General features: G+C 41.3%; 2 protein-coding genes across 6 annotated transcripts in view; one reads left to right on the top strand and one right to left on the bottom strand.

The window, feature by feature from the left end:
* The first annotated feature begins 1,875 nt into the window (after nucleotides 1-1,875).
* PSMD6 (proteasome 26S subunit, non-ATPase 6) lies at nucleotides 1,876-8,262 on the top strand. The gene is made up of 8 exons (XM_068409270.1): nucleotides 1,876-2,107; nucleotides 2,692-2,897; nucleotides 3,464-3,609; nucleotides 4,669-4,888; nucleotides 4,997-5,105; nucleotides 6,260-6,428; nucleotides 7,732-7,809; nucleotides 7,956-8,262. The coding sequence occupies exons 1-8, from the start codon at nucleotides 1,963-1,965 to the stop codon at nucleotides 8,050-8,052; spliced, it is 1,170 nt and encodes a 389-aa protein (XP_068265371.1). The 5' UTR covers nucleotides 1,876-1,962; the 3' UTR covers nucleotides 8,053-8,262.
* Nucleotides 8,263-13,324: 5,062 nt separating this feature from the next.
* The window catches only part of ATXN7 (ataxin 7), a 90,218-nt gene continuing 83,123 nt past the window's right edge, over nucleotides 13,325-20,419 (bottom strand). For all 5 annotated transcript variants that reach the window (XM_068408662.1, XM_068408666.1, XM_068408664.1 and 2 more), the window contains 3 exons: nucleotides 20,074-20,195; nucleotides 18,833-19,790; nucleotides 13,325-17,550 (listed from right to left, as the gene is read on the bottom strand). In XM_068408662.1, coding sequence (XP_068264763.1) covers nucleotides 17,530-17,550; nucleotides 18,833-19,790; nucleotides 20,074-20,195 — 1,101 coding nt within the window. In that variant the 3' untranslated portion in view covers nucleotides 13,325-17,529. The remainder of the gene's footprint in view (nucleotides 17,551-18,832; nucleotides 19,791-20,073; nucleotides 20,196-20,419) is intronic.

Here is a 20,419-nt window from a genome sequence, read left to right as displayed (position 1 = left end):
GATGGAAATATTCTCTCTGAATTTCCTTTCATGTTGAGCAGCGAACGTCACGTGCATCTAGCCAGCTCCCTTGCTCTCAGTTATTGCTTAAATATAGATAAATATGAAGATGTAAGCAAATATTTACAGACAATAAATGCTGGGGGTTTTTAATTAACTAGTGTTTCATATGGTTACAAAACAAAACACAACATTTTAGCAATAACCAAATGGAGGAAAATTAAAACTCGGCTCCCTTACTCTTCTCACACCTAGTAACTTATTTTGGGACTAATTAAAAAGTGGCAAATCCAGGGAGAATGAAAAACTTTTTCTCCCACAGCCCATAATGAAACTGTGGCTTTTACTGCCACGATGAACTGTGGATGCCAGAGATGCAGCGATGTTAACAGGGTGTGGGTGTTCCTACAGACAGTAGGAATGGCCACAGCTATAATAGTTACGAATGACATGAATTTTGGAAGAGAGGCAGCCCTCCAGCTGTGGTTGCAAACCAATCTTTATTAGGGATTAGGAAAAGAGCGAAGGTGACAGCCAGGTTATCTGCTTACAAGGGAGCTGCACATACTTTCCACCTTCCAGCCAGCGCTAGAGAGACCGGCTGCAATAACTGGACGTTGGAGCTGATTCAGGTTTTTTTTTTTCTTCAATTTTTGTGAGCTAACCCCAGCTCAGCTGCTCACACAAGTAACGCTCACCACTGCGTGCAGTGCCTGAGCGTATGAAACATCAGCCTTACTTAGCAGAAAAAAAACAACTGTCCTTTTCTTCCTAAACAAGGCACGCTAAGAATAAACAGCATACCACAGCGCCGGAGCGCGCTGCCCAAGAAACATAGCTGGGGACAAGATTCAAAAGAAAAATATGCAAGAGGCCTAAAAGCGTCTGTCATAAAAAAATCCTAATTAATAGGGCTCTGAGCAAACGGAAGGGCCAACAGGCAGATAACATAAACACTGCAGACCTATGTGCAGTTCTCTGCAAAGCATCAAAGCAATTCCTTATCACACAATCAATACAAAAGCGATTGCAACTCAAAAAAAGAGAAACAGAAGCAAAGAACACTTCCCCCCTCAACCCGGATGAGATATAACCAAAACATGGGGGTTTAAAGCCGCTTTTATTTGCCTTCTTGTTTTCTGAGCCACAGGCGTGCTTTTGGGTAACATATTCCAGCTTTTTTCTGCAACTATAAAGGCTACAAACCTACTTTTTTTTTTTCTTTGCTTTTTTTTCCACGGCAAAAGCCGAGATCCCGTTGAAATACCTCTCCCGACCTCGCGCTCACAGCACCAAACACCCGAAAAGCCCTTTTAAAAACGCTGAGCAAACCCCGCCGGAGCGGAGGCCAGGCGCGATCCGCCCGGGGAGCGGGGAGCGCGCTGGCGACCCGCACCCCCTATAGACTGCGCGTGCACGGCCCCTGTAGCCCAGCTCCCACAGCCAGCACAGCCGTTACACAGCCCCTACAGCTCGCACTGTGCGCCTATAGCCTGTGTCTGCTCAGCCCCTATAGCTCACACTGTGCGTCTGCAGCCCCTATAGCCTGTGCTCAGCCCCTATAGCTCGCACTGTGCGCCTATAGCCTGTGCCTGCTCAGCCCCTATAGCTCGCACTGTGCGCCCACAGCCCGTGCCTGCTCAACCCCTATCCCCTGCACTCCTCACGCCTCCTCCGTACCCTTCACGGCTGTTATAGCCCTACAGACTGCGCGTGCCCGTCCCCTATGGACCGCACTGCGCATGCGCATCCGCACAGCGGCCCCCCCCCGAGCAGCCGCACCGGCACCGCCCCGCGCATGCGCAGTTTCCACTAGCACTGTCAGGCCTCCGGTCCGGCAGGGGGCGCTGCGAGGCGGAAGCGCGCCACCGTTTCCGCCCGTCGCGGCTGAGTCACTGGGCCGCGCCGCCGCCGCCACCCGCCGCCGCCCGGAGCCCCGCTGCCCCGTCCCGTCCCGCCGCCATGCCGCTGGAGAACCTGGAGGAGGAGGGGCTGCCCAAGAACCCCGACCTCCGCATCGCCCAGCTCCGCTTCCTCCTCAGCCTGCGGCCCCGTGCTCCCGACCCCGCCGCGCGCGACGAGCTGATGGCGGCCGTGCGGCTCCACAGTGAGTGCGGCCTAGTGCGGGGGGTCTCTCTCCGACCCCCGGCTCTGTCTGTCTGTGAAGAGGCGGGCAGGTGTAGGCAGGGAGCCGGTCTGACTGCGTTTATCCCCGGGGCGGGCTGGAGCGGGGGCGTGGGGGGCATCAGTCTGCCCCTGGGGCAGGGACAGCCCGAGAGCAAGGGAGGGCAGGGGGGCTCGGGGGCAGGCGGGGCAGGGAGGGGTTCGGACATAGCAGTGTGGTGCCTTGTCCCCAGCTTTGGCCACTGTTACAGCGTGCTGGTGTTTTAAAAGGCACGAGTTGAGCACTGGGATCCACTGTGCTCAGGGACATACAAATAGTAAGAAAAGTGCAAGTGGGAGAGGTGTGAAGAGAGCAGTGGTAGGAAAGAGTCAGCAAAAAGAAACGTGACAGGCAGGGCCTGCTGAAACACCGGCTCTGTCAGCTCTGGAGTTAGTAGGTACCTGATCATAGAAAGGACGTAGGTGGCATTGGCAATCAGTCATCTTGTGCTTCGGTACTCTGCTCTAGAAACACGCACACACTTGTTGCAGCAATTAATAGGAGAAGCTTTCCTGCTCTTCTTCCAGATATGGCTCCGTATTATGAAGCACTCTGCAAGTCTCTGGAATGGCAGATAGACACGGATCTGTTGAACAAAATGAAGAAAGCTAACGAGGAAGAATTAAAACGTCTCGACAACGAATTGGAAGATGCGGAAAAGATCTTGGGGGAGAGTGAAATCCGGGATGCCATGATGGCCAAAGCAGAGTACCTGTGCAGGATTGGGGACAAGGTTGGTTCATGGCAGAGGCTTTATGGACTCATTAAAAGCACTGCATTGTAATCCTCTTAGCTAGGCAGGTTCCCGTGAGTGCTGTTCATAGGGAGGAAGCTGGGTGACTTACAGGGCGTTTTCTCTATGGCACAACTCAGACATGGGTCCCATAGAGAAAAGTAGGGGAGGGTGTTACTGAAGTTTAAATTATCTAGAAAAAAAACAAGCAGGCCTTAAAACACTTTTTCTTGAAACGGAAAAAGTTATTTTTCATTTGCAGATGTTATTTTTCACTTACCTTCTGTCTTTAGACTTTTCTAAGCTATTTACATAACGCAACTTAATTTCAAGTTAAAGTGTTGATTTTCATAGTCCTTAGATTTACAAGATACATTAGAAGTGTCTCTCTTAACTTGATTTAAACTTTGATTCTTTAAGATTATTCAGAATGCATGTTAAAGTTCTGTGGGAAACTAACAAAGTCACAGCTATCAGCAGAAGACAACAGGTGTACTTACCATAGACGTTTTGTAAATATTTAGGTGCTTTTAACATTCTTACAGTAGAAAATACTGTCTTGCTAGGAGGGAGCTCTGACCGCATTCCGCAAGACTTACGACAAAACTGTGGCACTGGGACATCGTCTGGATATCGTATTCTATCTCCTAAGGATTGGCTTGTTTTATATGGATAATGATCTCATCACACGGAACATTGAAAAGGCAAAAAGGTACTGCGTGGGTTGTTTGAGTGCACTAAAGCACTTTTGAGACAAACTGTAACAAAAGAAGATAAATACTTTGTTGTCAAGAAATTACTAAGACTGGTTGTGAGACAGAATCATGGAGTGATGGGTGGGCGTTAGCTTGTGCTGGAGAGCTTCCTGTTCCTGGATTTTTTTTATGAGGAGGAAGAGAAAAGAAAGGTTAATATTTTGTGTCAGCTATTTTCTAGCAGCTGACTTGATTTTAATTCTTAGCCCACCCCCAGCTCCCACTTTTCTGTTCTGTAGCTGTTGGAAGACAAGTAACTTCGGGTGTGATTAGATTGTATGATAAAGTGCAGTGCAGGATTGCCAGCTGAATCCAGCTGGCTCTGTAAAGCATCAGCTTTTCCTCTGGAAGTGAGAGCCCAGTGTGAGCACGGTGTGCTTTGGTGCCGCTGGCCTTCCCTCGTTTCCACTGCTAGCTTCAGTGTCTCTGTGCCCCCAGCATTCTGAACTTCAGCGGTTCCTGTAGCAAGCTGTGGTTTCCAGTTCTGCTGGTGCCATGAGACACCGAGGCAGAGGATCTTCCCAGTTACCATGTTCCTTGGAGGATGTTTTTTTGTGTGTTGCTTTCTCAGCAGATGTTGTCTTGGCCTGTCCTCCTGCTTATAGCCACATCAATTGGCTGTTAATATGATTCTTGAAAAGTGGCAACTTTTAAATTCTTTCTATGCTGCTGGTTGGACGGCTTTGATTTTAGCAGCAAAGGCAATGGAAATACATTGCCACGGCTGAGACTGACAGTAATAATTGTGTGCACATCTCAAAAGACTGTTGTCACTGCTTAAGAGGCTGTAAACTTTTCCTTTCAGTTGAAACTTGCACTGTGCAAAAGCGCTGGCCTCTCCTGTCCCAAGGAAGCCACAGGTGTACAAAGCCTGGACTGTTTCAACAAGCTGTAACATAAACCAAATTATTCTTTCTCTAATCACACAGTATCAGGTGATTTACTGTACTTGTTTCATACAGCTTATTACATAATACCTTTACATAAGTAAATATTTCTTTTTGTTCTATTTTAAGTCTAATAGAAGAAGGAGGAGACTGGGACAGGAGAAATCGTCTGAAAGTGTACCAGGGCCTCTACTGCGTAGCTATTCGAGATTTCAAACAAGCAGCAGAGCTCTTCCTTGATACAGTTTCAACGTTTACATCCTATGAACTTATGGATTACAAAACATTTGTAACCTACACCGTCTATGTCAGCATGATTGCGTTAGACAGGCCTGACCTTAGGGAAAAGGTAAGGAAAGCAGGTGAAAATACCCGTTCCAACAGACACAGCCTTTCTGTAACCTGTTTATCTCCAAGCTGAAAGTGATGGTATTTAAATATGTTTGTTTGCTTTCAGGTTATTAAAGGCGCAGAGATTCTGGAAGTGTTACACAGTTTGCCAGCTGTACGGCAGTATCTCTTTTCTCTGTATGAATGTCGTTATGCAGCCTTTTTCCAGTCATTAGGTAAGGCTGTGTTTTTTCCTACAACACTATGTCAGGTGCTACAGTTACTTGTTTCAGGTCATGCACAACTTCTGTGGAGTAGCTAAAGTCTAGAACTAGAGCTACTTTATGCAAAAAAAAAAAAAAAAAAAAAAAAGATTTTAACAGCGACCTAAAATTTGCTGCTATTTGATTTTTCAAACAAACAAAGAAAAATTTCACATACAGTAAGCCTCATGAAAGGTCACATCTGATGAGGTGGAAAAGCATTTTGAAAATGGCTATGGAGCACCATCTTACCTCAAGAGCCAGGTCAGATGGGAAATCTTTGAAAGGTTTTATCTTTGAAAGAAGTTTAGACTACAAGTCCTACAAATCTCAACCTGTAAAAGAAATGACATAGAAAGTTTTCATTGTTATCACCATTGCCTTTCTGCTCTGGTTTCTGTGTAAAAGGGCGACACTGAAGAAAAGCTTTTCAGAAAACTCTCATTCTTGCCAGTTCTCAGACTGCTTGTTTTCCTTCTGTCAGATGCAGAATACAAGAAAATAAGATATTTAGAAAAAGCAAAAAAGAACCCTTCATTTTGTGGAAGACTAGGCCTGATGGGGTTAAGAGCTAAGGGCAACATTTTTCTATTGCTGGCCTTATCGCTAGCCGAGAGCTAAAACTGTCAGGAGAAAAAGTCACAAAGATTTCCAGGCACTGAAGTGACTAATCTAAGAGCCAGTCCCAGAAAATTGCTCTTATTTCCTTACCCAGTTTGGGGTAACAACATTTCTTCAAGTAGTTACATACCAAGTACTGCTGGTTTCCCAGCACCACGTGGCTCCTGTGTGACAGCAGATCCCAGCACTTGCCTTCGGTGAGGTGGTCCCCCTGCAGCAGAGGGGAGACAAGCTCAGACCCTGAAAGAAGGATTCGGTGCTGACAAACAGGGCCATTAGCTTTGCCACAATATTGTTTGCATGATATTACTGCTGCTGGTTCTAGAACTGACAGAGATTATACAAACTTACTTCTTTTTAGTGTAGAATACCTTTCATATCCTGAAGTATGCAAGAATACACTACAGTTATGCTCACACTGATTAACTGGTGTTATGTGTTTTATTTACATAACTGATATTTTACATTTCTTAGAGATCACTGACTCATTTTCTTTTTCTTTTTAGCTATTGTAGAGCAAGAGATGAAAAAAGATTGGCTGTTTGCACCTCACTATCGATACTATGTACGAGAAATGAGAATCCATGCCTACAGCCAGCTCCTAGAGTCTTACCGGTCATTGACATTAGGATACATGGCAGAAGCATTTGGAGTCAGTGTAGAATTCATAGATCAGTAAGTTATTTGGCTTTATAAGTCCATAAAGATCTCACTTTACACCTTTTAATCATTTATAATGATCCCATTATGAATAAAAATCTTTGTTCTACTTCAGTTTGAAACATGCCAAGTTATGTTTCTATGGAAGAGCTTGGCTAAATTTAATTGAACCGTATGTTTCAGTAAAGAAAATAATTTGATTGCAATCTCTCATGACAACTTTTCCAGTATTTCTTTCACTCTGAATGCCATATGAGAAATTAGTCTTTTTTTAATAACTTTGTTCTTTATACAGCTGTATCTGTTGACCTCCATGTGCTATGAAACTTAAGATTTTAGAGGTTGACTTAGTTCACAACTATGCGAAAACTGTTCCAACTTTGGCACATCTTATGTACCCTACAAGTCTCCTTATTTAGTTTTGCTTGGTTTCTGGTATGTGGACAGGATCTGATGTTTTTTACTTAAGTCAAATGTATACTGTGGTCTCAATTTGCAATTCTTTTCTAGTGTAAAACCAACAGATTTAGATCATGATGAGAACGTGAAGTGAGAAATGGCCTTTTACTCTATGTACTTGAAACACTTTTGTTTCAAATGCCTTCACAAGAGTCATTCTTCTTTCATAGAGAAATTTCAGATTTTCTAACATAGAAAAGTGTTACAGAAATACAAATACTGCTTGAAATATTCAGAAATTAATTAACAGGTGTTAAACCAAATACCATTCAATTCAAAGGTAAATGTTTTAAAGTCATACTAGTTCTTATGCTTCCCAGTAATTTATTACTAGTTGTAACTTATCTTACTGTTGATCAGAGGAATGTCGTCTTCTACCATCAGTAATGTGCTGTAGACCACCAGCTGATAAAGCAAAATTTAAAAAAAAGCATATTTAGAGCTGCTAGAGAGTAGGGAAGTATTACGAGACTTTTCTAATGAATTGACTGGCATGAAGATATTTACCTCAGGATAAATTCCGAATAGGCACACCACATGACTGCTACCTTTGAATTTGAAGAGTAGTTGGTGCTAAGCCAAATGATAAATTTCACTAACTCAAGTATGACACTTTGGCCTGAGAAGAAAATACTAAGATATTTTGTACTCAGATTGCTAGAATGATTACTCTTGTGTGTAATGCCCAGGCTTTAATAAGATGAGGATGCACAAAATACCTGATGAAAATATATAGGCTGTTGTTTCAGAAATATAGTGTGGTGACAGTGTTGTTTTGCACTAGCAGGTTCAGTGCTGCTAGGTCTCCAAGTCCTTGGTGAAGGATGATTTAACTAACTTTTTTTTTTTCTTTACTTAGGGAGCTTTCAAGATTTATTGCAGCTGGGCGATTACACTGCAAAATAGACAAAGTAAATGAGATTGTAGAAACTAACAGGTATGCTAACAATTCCTAGAAATTGTTTTTGACAGCCCAGTTGAATTTTATACATTTTGATGACACTAATCACAGAAATGTAAGTGGCTTGGTGTAAAACATATTCTCACTTCTAAACCTTTTTTTTTTTCCCCTACAATTCCTAGGCCTGATAGCAAGAATTGGCAGTACCAAGAAACCATCAAGAAAGGAGATTTGCTGCTAAACAGAGTTCAGAAACTTTCCAGAGTAATTAATATGTAAATTTTTTTAATGCAAGGGAATGCAAAATTTAGATGTTTAAAACATTTTGGAAGTAACCTATAAATATATTGTATAACTTGGTATACTGTAGGTAAAAAAATTACTAGCGAAAGAGGTAGTGTTTTTACTTCCCACTTCATTATGTAAACAATGTTCTGTTTTGGTGTATGGCTCCCAGTTCATTTATTAAATGTATGATACAGTTGGTGATCTCTTGTAATATACTTTGTTCCTTTACTTGACTGTGTACACAGTGTGCAATATTTAATAGCAAAGCAGTGTCAAGATCTGTGAACAGAGAGGACTAATGGTGATTCTATGCTTGCTTTTTTAAGACTTATGTATTTGAATCAAAGGTGAAAAGAATCAGTTGCATAATAGTAAAGTAGCCAAAAATTTCAGTTGAGATTGTGCACTGTCCAGACAGGACGAGCTCTTGTTACGAGAGCATTACAGCTTAAGGGAGAAGGAATAAGGATGAAAATGACTGTGGTGAAGCAATAATATAACCATGAAAACTGTAAGGGCTATAACTTTGGGAACATCTTTACCTGAAGTAACCTCTCCCTTAAAATGACATTCTTGCTAGCTGTTGAAAACAAAGCACAGGTGCAAAGCATCACATCTGTAATTACTTCCCCTGTTAGATTTGCAGATGTCAAAATGATGGTAGGACAGTGAAAGATACTATTGCAGTTTGACACAACTGATCAAATACTGTAGGGGGGGTTACGATTTCTTTCTTCACAGCTGCTGAGCAATAAATGTTTCAAGTAGGCTACAGCCAGACTGATGACACGTGGTTTCTGGCTGTAGCAGAGCCTACGGCAGCAGCTGGTTACCCTGCTTGCTTGGCTTGGGGTTTCTTTTTTCCTCCCAAAGAAAGTCTGTGAGTTAGTTCTGTTAGCTGCTTGATGCCACTGGACTTAGCAACAGAATCCATGTCCTGCCCGTACTCATTGCGACTTTAATGCCTGAAGTAACACCAACAGGTAGATGTACCCACAGACTGATCCTGACGTTTGGAAGCTCCTGTGCAGCGGCGAGGACAGCGTGGGATTTCACATGCCTGCTCCTCTTGCTGTGAGATCACGGAGGATCTCCTGTCTTTGAGTCGCTGCCACCGGCCCGAGGTTGGACTCCTCAGCCACAGTGTTGAGGGTCCATTAATATTCTCTGTTGAACTGTTCTGAAACCCAAAATACAACCTAATGATTTTTTTGTTTTTTTACTACTTACTAAAAGCTGGTTTGGGTTTGGTTGTTTTTTTTCCTCCCCAAGAAGTAGCTATTTAGCTAGAGTTTAAAGATTTAAATTTCAGGCAGTACTGATTAGAAGAAAATTCTGATCTTCACTTTAGACTAGTGAGTAATAAAAGAGAACCCCCGTTTGTTTACCATGTGGTCAGCTAATGCTTCTGTGTGTTCACACATGTATCACTTCTTACAAAGTTTTAATTTAGACCAATATTCAGACTTTTCAGAGCTGCAATAATCTCTCTCAGTTTTTCTAGATCTGTTCTGTATCAGCCAGCTAGGAAGACTTTAGTTCTGGCTGCCTTGTGCTAACGTCTTTTCCACCTTCCATACATGCAAGTGTTAAGCCTGTCGAAAGACCATACTACAGGTATGGGCCTTAGGCATCACTGAATTGAGGGATTTCATTTCTGGTGCACAGATGAATTCTCCTTTCCAACGTATTTGTATTTCACCTGGCCTTATTTAACTGTATCAAAGCTTCACGAAGTAAATCTCAGGATTTCCATTCAGCTTATGCATTACCATATATATTTTTAACTGTAAGTTGAAGGGAATAGAAACTTACTCAAGAAAACTAGGCTAACATAGGTCTCATTCACTTAAGAGAAACCTTGCTGCTCTTAGTGTAAGAGCAGCAGAAAAAAATTTGGAAATGTCACCTTTGTGAGGAAAATAAAAGTATTACTAAAGATTCTTAGTGTGCTGTAAGATATTTACAGAGCTTTCACTTTTTATTTTATTCTAATCATCACTATCATCCTGTGAGAGCCAAGCATTTCAGAATCTGGTGTTCTCTGCTCAGGTGGCTGAAAAACCAGAACATTCAAACCAGCAGTGCACATATCCTACCAGAGCAAAGACCCCCTGTAAAGATTCCTACTTGCCTTGCTCATTTTCTGATCCCAGCCTGTGTCCTGCAAGGAGGATCTGGGAGGAACCTGCAGAGCTTCTTGACAAAGCTTTGTGGGCCAAGACCTGGCACAAAAGAGTCATGGCAATTTTACCTGAACAATTTTAAGGCTTTGTGCAGCAGTTCAGCCTCTCAGCCATGCCAAACAGCCAGATAAAATTCTGGACAGCTGTCGGGAAAAGCAACGCCTCCTGAAACCCACAGCTGGAGGCACAAGGATAGCCAGAGCAGTGATCTACATTGCTCTCCTGAAAAAAAGAAAAAGCAATCTGGTACATACATAGTCTTTTTCCAAAGAGGGGTCCAGGGTGGTCAGGCCTTGAGCTGATCAAGGGCATAATTTTTTCTATTCTAATTTTTAACTGCCCCCTTCAATTTCCATGTCAAATCAGAAGTAATAGGATTTCTGCTTCCTTTAAACCCTGATGTAACTTCAAGTGTTACCTTTCACTGTCCCGTGATCATGTTAGTTTTACCTTTGGTTTATTTCATCTCATGATTTCCATTTATTTAAATCTGGCAGTGAGTGGCACTCCAGACACAGCCTTTCCATGGATTTATAGTCCACATGCCAAAGTTGTACATTCTCTCTCGTAATTTAAGCTTGTGCCGTTCCTTGAACTAATGCCATTCCCCAATTTCACTTTGGAAGGCTGACTTCATACCAGCAACAAGGTAACCAGAATCAGACAGAATTCAACATGCAGCCACACCACGGAGACACTTCCCACCTTGCTCTGCAATACATTCACTGCCATTAAGCTGTGGGAACACAGGAGGGAAGGACAGGAGATAGGGTTTTTGTAGGGTTTGTCAGTAAAACTTTGCTACAAAATGGTTGCAATCTAGTTTGTGTGCAGACATTCTTCAGCTCACCTGTCTCTGCTGGCCTGCCAAAGGCTCCCTTTCTTCTCACAATGAACACGGTTTAAGGTCTAGCCTTGCAGATGACAAGGCACTTGCTGTTGAAAAAAGTCACCTGCTGTGGACAGGAAGGGACACAGGTGAAGGGAGCTCAACTGCAAAATGGAGGACAAAGAAAACTTCCAGCACTGTCTTGGAGAGCAGCACCACCACCCTGTTCCTGCTGATGCTGAAGAAAGCTTTTGTGTTGATTTGGCTACAGATGTCAACTCCAGTCGTTCCCCATGGGCTTGGACAATGCTTTTTGACTGCATTTCTTAGACCAGCTTTCTTCATCCTTTGCAATAAAGTTTGACTCCAGGCTAGTCTGAACAACTTCAAAGGTTTTTTTGAGATGCCCCTGAAGTTTGGTGGGCCAGATAAAACCAAAACAAGCATATGCTGCTTTTCTGTGACAAAGATCCCATGCTGCTCCTTAGGAACAAATCCAGCAGCCAATGCAGCTCTGAGCCAAAGCACTGAGAAAAGCATTCAGTCCAATTAAGGGTCCCATGGTGCATCCTACAAGCTGCAGAATGTGATAATAATGAACCAATAGGAATTTGCATTTAAATAAAGCCAATTGCAAGCCCTTGTATTGGTTATTTCAGTAATGGTGGCCACAGAGCACTTCAGCCTACAAAGGTAATGGGTGCCAGGGCCGTTCGCTGTCGGCCAGGCTGTGCACCCCTGTCTCCAGGGCTGCACGTGCTGCGGGTGCAGGACCAGGATTTAGAGGTTTTTCTACCAAAGGCAGGTTGTAGCCTTTGAGCCCAACACGTCCCCACCAGGAGAAAGCCAACACCTTCGGGTTCAAAGGACACATCACCAGCTTACATTTTAAATGCAAAGGGCATCGACGATACGCACGTGCACAAAACCGTACACACAGAGAACCTCTGACGTCTGGATTTGCCTTGCACACACTATCAGGCTCAAACTCCTACATCACCAAGCAGCTCTTCCTAGATACAAAGGGGAGTATCTTCTTAGGAGACAGTGGCAGGAGAGAAACTGCTTTCTGTCCACTTCAGGGAAGTCCGTGTTTACTGGCTTCCACTCCAGGACCTGGTCAGGAGGCATTTTTCATGACAAACCCCAACACGCCAAACCTGCAGAGCTCTGAGAAACCTCAAAGAGCTCAGCGTTATACGGGATAAATGCACCTTTTTTCCTCTTTCTTCACCTTACCAGTTTTAGGGGATACAGATGCTATTTTAAACGCAGAATTAATCCTTCAATTCTGAAGCAGATGCAGCCAGCTCAGAGTCACCAACTTGCCTGAATGCAGCGATGAGCACAGGGCCCAGCTCTGCGAGCTCCTGTCCCCTGCACGCCCGGGGCTGCCATCACTTGTACAGCCCAGCACAACCAACTTCAGTGCCAACAGCTCACAGGGTAGAGCAGAAATTAGACATTCCTACTAGAAAAGAAAGATATTTGCAGGAAGGTGAGACAAAAAAATAAATAAAAATCTTCAGTCAACACAAAAGGTAAATATAAATATTCTAATATAAATATTAGAATATAAATAAAATAAATATTCTAATCTTAGAAGTACTCGTTATAAACAGGCAAACCAGAACCCGATTGCTGCCTGACCCCCCATTTATATCTTGTAGCATTTATTCCAAATACTAAGGAAAAACTTTGTTCTTACTGTTGTAAGAGGAAAAGAAAAAGGCAGGGGGGCAGAGAGAGAGAGAGAAAAAAGGAAGCATTGCCATGGATGTAACTATGAATTTGTATCCCACTAACAGGAGTTTTACCAGTTTTACAAACCGCTCCTCAGAAGTCATCCACCACACGTGAGTCCAGAGTCACATGCAGAGAAAAGCCTGCAAGAGTATTTAACCTGTTGCATTCACACACTGGATCTTCAAACTGTGAAAACACGGAAGATGCTTTTTTGGAAGGCAAAAAAAAAAAAGGAAACATGATCCCGTAACATACCGCATTTGGGGCTGGCAAAGCTGCTTCTCATTATTCTATTTAGAAAACAATAAAGCGTGAACCTTAAGTAATAAAATGTCCTTTGCACGGGAAAAATACTGCGGAGGTGACAGAGGCCCCGAAGCCCTGCAGTACGTACGGATCCGACCCTGCCGGGCTGCCCCTGCAGCCGCTCTCGCGACGCTGAGGTACCGTGGCAGAGTCTGACCACATCCAATTCTCTGAAATTAGTTCACATAGGCACCGGTACAGATAATGTTTTCCTTTAATGGTGAATGATTTTATAATGAAGCAGAAACATATAATGTATTCCATGCAACCAACCTCATTTATTGAAAAGTCCTAATTTTATTGCCTTGTTTAGTAACATGTTTGTTCAACAAACTAATCTTTTTCATGAAGCAAAGCACAACTTTTTCTTATAAATAGTATAAATTATTTTATTTACAGAAACTTGTTACAAAACAAATAGACTATATATTTATTTTTCTTTTAAATATCCAAAGTAATTTTTCTATCCCATGACATTTGTTCATGTACTATACAGCAGCCAACACAGAGTTCAGCTGATCAGATGCTCTTGATTATGTATACAAATTATCAAACTATTCACACATTTTACACAGGAGATTGCTTTTAGAACCAGGCTCAACACCGAGCAAGATGCTTTCAAGGCCTACATTCACATTGACATTATGTAGTGCTCATTTTAAAATTATCTTTAAAATGTAAAATATCTTGCACAAAAGGTAAAAATGATTCTTTTCTGCTGAACAGTGAAACATTTAAGAATCTTTCTAAGCCCAATTCCCTCCTCCAGGACAGAATGAGTGAAAGACGAGAGAGAGATTCCTTGGCAAGAGAACTCTTACAGGAAGACAACTGCCTTAGAAGTGTCATGTGGAAATCACATCTTTATTTTTTAATGTTTTTAAGAGGTACTTACTTGTTTTGTTTGTTTTGTTTTCCTGTAATACCAACTATTTTGAACGTTTTCTAAATGATTTCATTTATGAATTAATAACTTCCCCCTCTCCCTCCCTTCCCAAAATGTGACAGTTTAATAAACTGCTAGTTAAAACCATATTTCAAACCCTTGGCATTACATTAAATATGAGTTATCAATGAGATTGTTCCAACACAAGGTATTCTAATTAAAAGATTTTACAAAAGTTACCAGCATCATTCGCTTTCTTTTGTCAATCCATCTCATTAAGTTCAGAAAATATATATATACGTATGTGTATGTGTATATATATATATATATACACATGCACACATACATATATATACGCACACATATATTATATATCGGTGGAAAAAGCAAGCTCCAAAATTTCAACTGAACATTCAAGTCTTTTAAGGAGAAGCTGTCTAAACAGTCCAAGCTTAAAACTAGTTATATCAGGCACTTTCAGTTTTTCCGTTAGTTTTAAACCACATGAGACCCACACAAATGCGCACGCACACACACGCACACAAACACTAAAAAAAAAAAAAAAAAAAAAAAAAAAGAGAGAAGAGAAGCAGTGTGTCACTTAACTAAATGTAGTCTTCTGGGAATCAGGCAACTGATAAGCAATGCCGTAGCGACCGTTTTGGCTCCAATCCTGCGCTCGGGTTCCCGCGGCAGAACCCGAGCGCAGGACCCGGGCAAGAGCTTGCGTGTGTCCACTCCCAAAAGGGACACAGCTTTCACAGAACGGAGGCATCCCTTAAGTTGCAAAGTAGGCATGTTAACTATTGGCTTGGCAGTGAACCACTTCAAATTATAAAAAGGTATTTGCTTTTTTTTTTTTTAATTAATAAATAAATACTAGATGATCTCAATTGTACCAAAACTGGATATAAGAAAAAAAGACCTGTGCAAAAATACATATTTAAATATGTACAATCAATTAACAAAATATGTCTTCTGAAATAGGGATACTTCAATATTTATAATAGAACAAGAAATTCCAAAATAAAGATACAAAAGTATGTTTTTTTTTTTCTTGTATAATTCTTTGTTCATCATTGCAGCAATTTTTTAGGTTAAGAAAACTGCAGGAGTCATAATGAGAAGTTGGAAAGACTATAAAAACTGTATTCTCTTAAATTAATACCAAAATCTGTCTAGAAACAACCCAGCCACTGCAAATTTTGCAAGGAAAATTAATTTTAAGCTTCCTCAGTTATTTACAGTAAGAACTATGTGACAATAAAAGCTTCAGGAACAATGTTCTGCTTATAACTAAGATCTAAAACGTAATATTTAAGCAGGCCTATGCGCAAGGGCAGACAGAATTTACGCCGTTGTAACTCTTTACTCCCAATGGCTTAAAACCACACGACGCAGGTGGCTGCAGACACTGGCCCTGTACGAGCAGTGACCAGGAATTCACTTTTTAACACGGCTGCGTGCTATCGAAGGAGCACGGATTTGCCATTTATGCTTTCAGATCAACAGAACCTTAAAAAACCAGAGGAGAGTTCGGTCACAAACTCGCTAGCGTTCAATCTCACCCAATTGTTCACTCTATCCTGGAGTGGAAGCTCTGCCCCAGGGACTTCCTCAGAGTGTGGATTTCCCTCCAAACGTGCAGGATTAAATACGCTTTGATTTCTCTTTGTGGTATATCACTTTTACGTTAAACCAATGGCAGTTCTAAGAATCCTCTCAACAGGGCATCTTACTAAACACGAATCCTTTTGTTCCTGAAAAGCTGTCTGTTTTTTTTATTAAAAGTTTGCATAACAAGTGCCTCTAGTACGTTGCTTTCTCGATGTGATCTTTCATATCGATTCAGAGCTCAAGTGTCTGCATAGAGGCTTCTTGTTGTTTTGCTGTATAACAATGATTTCGTAGCAAGTTCAGGTTAAACTGAAAGCATCATTAGGTAAACAACTCAACAACTGCTACTCAGAGTGGCTTTGGATTCCCTGATGTACTACTTGCCACCACAACTGGGGAGAAGGCTGGGCTACGCCAACAACTGGACAGGCTCAGATTGTCTCTTCTCAGCAATAGCTGGTGCCCCTTTAAGGCAGGAAAAAAAAATATCTTCTTGGTTAGGGATTTGTTTTCCTTCGTTTTGCCTCTTAATAGAAGTTTAGTCCATTTTGAGACTTCACCTGACATTTAAAAACAAAAACATTGAGACGAATCAAATCATTACACAACAAGCCCTTCAGCGGAATTCACTTTTGAGGTGTTTTGAAGCAAGATAAAATATTTCCTAAAAATTGGCTGGACTATATAAAACTGTGTAAAGCCCCCTTTGTGAATAAAGCTGGGGTAGGCGTGGGATGCCTGCGATGCACACGTCTGTGCTTTACATGAGCTCTGCGGTCAAATTGGCATTTATTCCAGAATTTTGGGGAAAGAAAAACTTAGTGGTTGAAAGCGTAACACGTTAACAATTTAATTATACAAACAAGGCATAAAGAAACTGACTTTTATGTTTTTTAGAAAATATTTCAATACTTTAAATACTTAGTTTTAAAAGGGCTACTTTTACCAGCTGAAGGCAAATCCAGCCTAATTTAATCAATGCAGCTGTTTGGGTTTTTTTAAATACAAAGGCCCATGGTATACAGTATAGGTCAATAAATACGTTCTTTGGGCATATAGTTTTAGAGGTTATTTGCCTTTGTCTGTTCAATGTTTTTGGATTTTTAAAAAAACAAAATTAACTTTTTATTTTCTTCTGCAATCAAATCTTACACAAAATAATATAAGACAGGTTTTGTATCATGCAAGTATGACATTTTTATACTTGTTTTCTGAGCGATGGCCTCAAACAAGTTTTTCTGTTTTTTCGTTGGGTTTGTTTTGGTTTTTTTTAAACTCCTGATAGCTTCTTATCCCAAATTACTTGCAAAAGGCTGGGCAAAACACAGACTATTTTTTGAATTGTGCTATTTTTGTATTCCATTAAAGGAACATTGCTATAAAAACACTAAAGCCATATTCCCTTCTTGAGGGCTTCTTTCCATTGTGCCTCACACACTTTTTCCCCCTTGTCGCGGGGTCCTCTCCTTTGGGGGTGTCTGTCTAGTTAGCTATCACCTACAAAAGACACCATCAGTATAAAAATAAGTCCACAGTAACGTTTATTTCCCCCCAGAAAACATTCGTTTGCCCAGCCAATCTATGTCAAATAGTGGCAAGATGATGTAACCCTGTAAGGAAAATCTCACAGGTTTGTAGCAAACAGTCCAGACCACCGTTAACACTGATAAGAACAATTATGTGGCTGAACTTCATCCAGTGTCCATTTCTAGTATAGTCGCTGCTACAGACATGGCTTCAGGGAAATTCCTTGTTTAAGTGACAGTCCAGTAGATTTCCACACCTGAGGACCATGGGAAGTTGGGAAAACTCAAGGCATCTTGGAGTCCAGAAATTCAGATGGAGGTTTTGCTTGTAGTGAAAATTGTCCAGTTCATTTCTCACCATGGTGCATTCAGCTATTGGGGACGTGCCTTTGGCTTTTGAGCAAGCAAAAGAAAGAGAAGGATGAGTGAGCCAGGCTGTTGTAGCAGATGCCCTTAAAAGACATTTCCTGGATAATGAGAGCATTTTTGGGGGAGAATCAGCAGGCACCCCGCGACACCACTACCATGCGGAGGGCTCGGTCGAGACTTGACGATTCTCAAGCTAAAGCTCTTTAAAGTTATAATGGTTTCAGACATGATTTCCTTCCTTAATTCACTCAAATTATATTTCTCCTTTATTCACATTACACAGTTGAAATAGTATTAGATAAGTCCAAAAATACATTCAGCCATCTGAATGCTTTTCTTTTACAGTAAACACAACATAATGGCGAAAATCATCTTCTATGGTTGAAACTGAAAATTCAGAAACCATTCTGAAAAAGCTCTTACTGACCTCCCAGCTCTCTGGGTACACAGATTCCAGGTTATGAGAACCAGAGGAAACAAAAAGTTTCTTGGGTTTTCAAGCTCAAAAAATCTAGTTCCATCTTCTATAATCTCCTCGAGCTGTATCAAATCTTTACTCTTCCAAGTGATCCTCCAAGCCAATTTGAATAGTTTTATTAAGAAGTCTGAGCTACCAGTTTCTAAATTATCTCTCATCCTAATTTCTCAAGAACTTTCTCTCCCAATACGCTACTTTTCCACTGCGATTTGTTTAAAAAGAACCAAAACCCCAAACTAATTTTTAAAACAGAATCTCACGTATTCATGAGATCTGCATCCTTTGTAGTAAATCTGTTTGCTTTACCGACGGAAAAGGTTTCTATCTTATTTATAACATTTAATCTCGTTATTACTAAGAAGTTAGCCAATGACACCTTGGGATAATAGGCTTATTTCATCACAGTATCACAGTTATGTTACCAGCATCATGTTCCACTTCGTGGAACGTTCATTACTGACACAGAAATAAGAAGTCAGGCTGAGACACACAGCGCAGTTCCATGGCTGGCTGGCAAGATTTACTTTTTACATTATTTTTTTAAAATGTGAGGACTCAGTTTCATCTGAGAGCAATTCACAAGCAACATCTAAGGAACGTAGAATATCATATTTAAGGTTACTTTAAAAACAAAGCTGCACTTTACGAGAGTGTTTGTAAAAACCTTGTGTAAATGTACTATAAAAACACACAAAATGAGTAGTGGACAAACAAGAGAACTATCTTTTACTTGAATAAGATCTGGAAACAGCTAGCTAATAATTAAGAGAACACATGTAATACAAGCATGTGATTCATACTGGCTTAGTTTGAGACAGAATTTCCTACCTGATGAAGAAGAGAATTGTTCATCAGCCCTTGCGTCCCTGGGATTGCACCAGTGTGTTTTGCATGAACATTGTTCACCGATGTCAATTTGGCAACTTTATTTGATTTGCTGCTGCTGTTGCTGCTGTTTATGCTGCTTGAACCAGGTGAGCACTTTCTTTTCTTTCCTATTAATTTGTCAAGGGAAGTATGCGAATGTGAAAAACTGCTGTGTGAATTCACAGTCAGCTCACTGGACTGATGAACAAACGGCCCTAAGGAGAGCGTGGAGTCGCTGCTGTTCATCATCACACTCATTCTCTTTATCGATTCTGCAGGGCTTCCAGTCGGAGGACCCCTCCCTGATTGGTCATGTTTGAGGCTAACAGAGTTAGCTTTGCTAGTCATACAGTTGAGGCCGACGCTGTGGGACGAAGCTGTCACCGATGGATGATAGGAGGTCCCAGAGTTTCCAGAGTTAACCACACAGTTTTTCTTAAAGGACTCTGTGGAATGAGAAGGTGCTAGCAGTGCGGAACTGTTTTTACGCTTCTTTCCTGAGCCGCCGCTGCTACTGACGCTGCCGGTACTGTTACAGGTGCCACTGCCAGCAGAAGATTCCTTAGGTTTAAAAGATTTGCTGGATTTCATTTTCTGAGGTTTGCTGGGCATAGGTGAAGGTACAGAGGAAAGCACTGTAGGTGTTGAAGGGGATGAAGACACTTGTCTTGATTGCATACTGCAGACAGGATCCACTGCACCCAAAGTAGCAGGATTGGCATTTAGTGTCGTTCCATGTGATGGTACCGATTTATTATTCAGGGACACGCAGGAAGGAGATACCAATGCTGGCGATGACATAACTGTGGTGGGTAAGAGGAAACCTGCTGCACTGACACCGTACTGTGACGCAGGCATAGAGTTTGTCCGATGTGGTGCACGAACTGATGCTGTGTTACTAGATGCTGGAGGAATTTTCCTGCAGGTGAACAGAAAAATAAGCAAAAACCTACATAGCTACCATTCTTCGGAATAACACCCAGCCTAATAATGCTACATTAAAGTGATTGTATCTTGAGGTTGATTAATGCCACTAAAATATTTTATTAATAGTTAATTGTTGCAAAAAATGTAAAGCATAGACCATCAACCTTTGATCCAATTAATCTGAACACAAGATTACTGTTCTTTAACTAGAATCACAGGCTTCATGTATTTCTACAAATACCAAGAACAATAAGAACTCTTTCACTTCTACTCACTTCCACATCTGTGAATTAAGATGCTTCTCCAACATTAAGTCAAGTGCACACCGAGTATGGTTCCACCGCTGGTCAAACACGTAATAACCTCTTCCAATTTGCCGACTACCAAATGTGCAAAACTGAAAAGACAGATTTTTATTGGCATTTTCTACTTCCAGTAACAACTCTCTAAGTAACAATGCACTTGTTTATAAATAAATATTGCTAAATTAATATGCTTTTAGATGTTTAAATCAAGGATAAAAAAAATATAAATTAGAATTTTTATTTCTGTGGTATAACAACCATTTTAAATTTTTGACCTTGGTATATTGGGATCATTTTCTGCCCATCCAACACTCCC

This window comes from Nyctibius grandis, chromosome 10 (assembly GCF_013368605.1).
Source record: "Nyctibius grandis isolate bNycGra1 chromosome 10, bNycGra1.pri, whole genome shotgun sequence".
Classification (NCBI taxonomy): Eukaryota; Metazoa; Chordata; class Aves; order Nyctibiiformes; family Nyctibiidae; genus Nyctibius; species Nyctibius grandis.
This window is presented reverse-complemented; position numbering and strand designations above follow the sequence as displayed.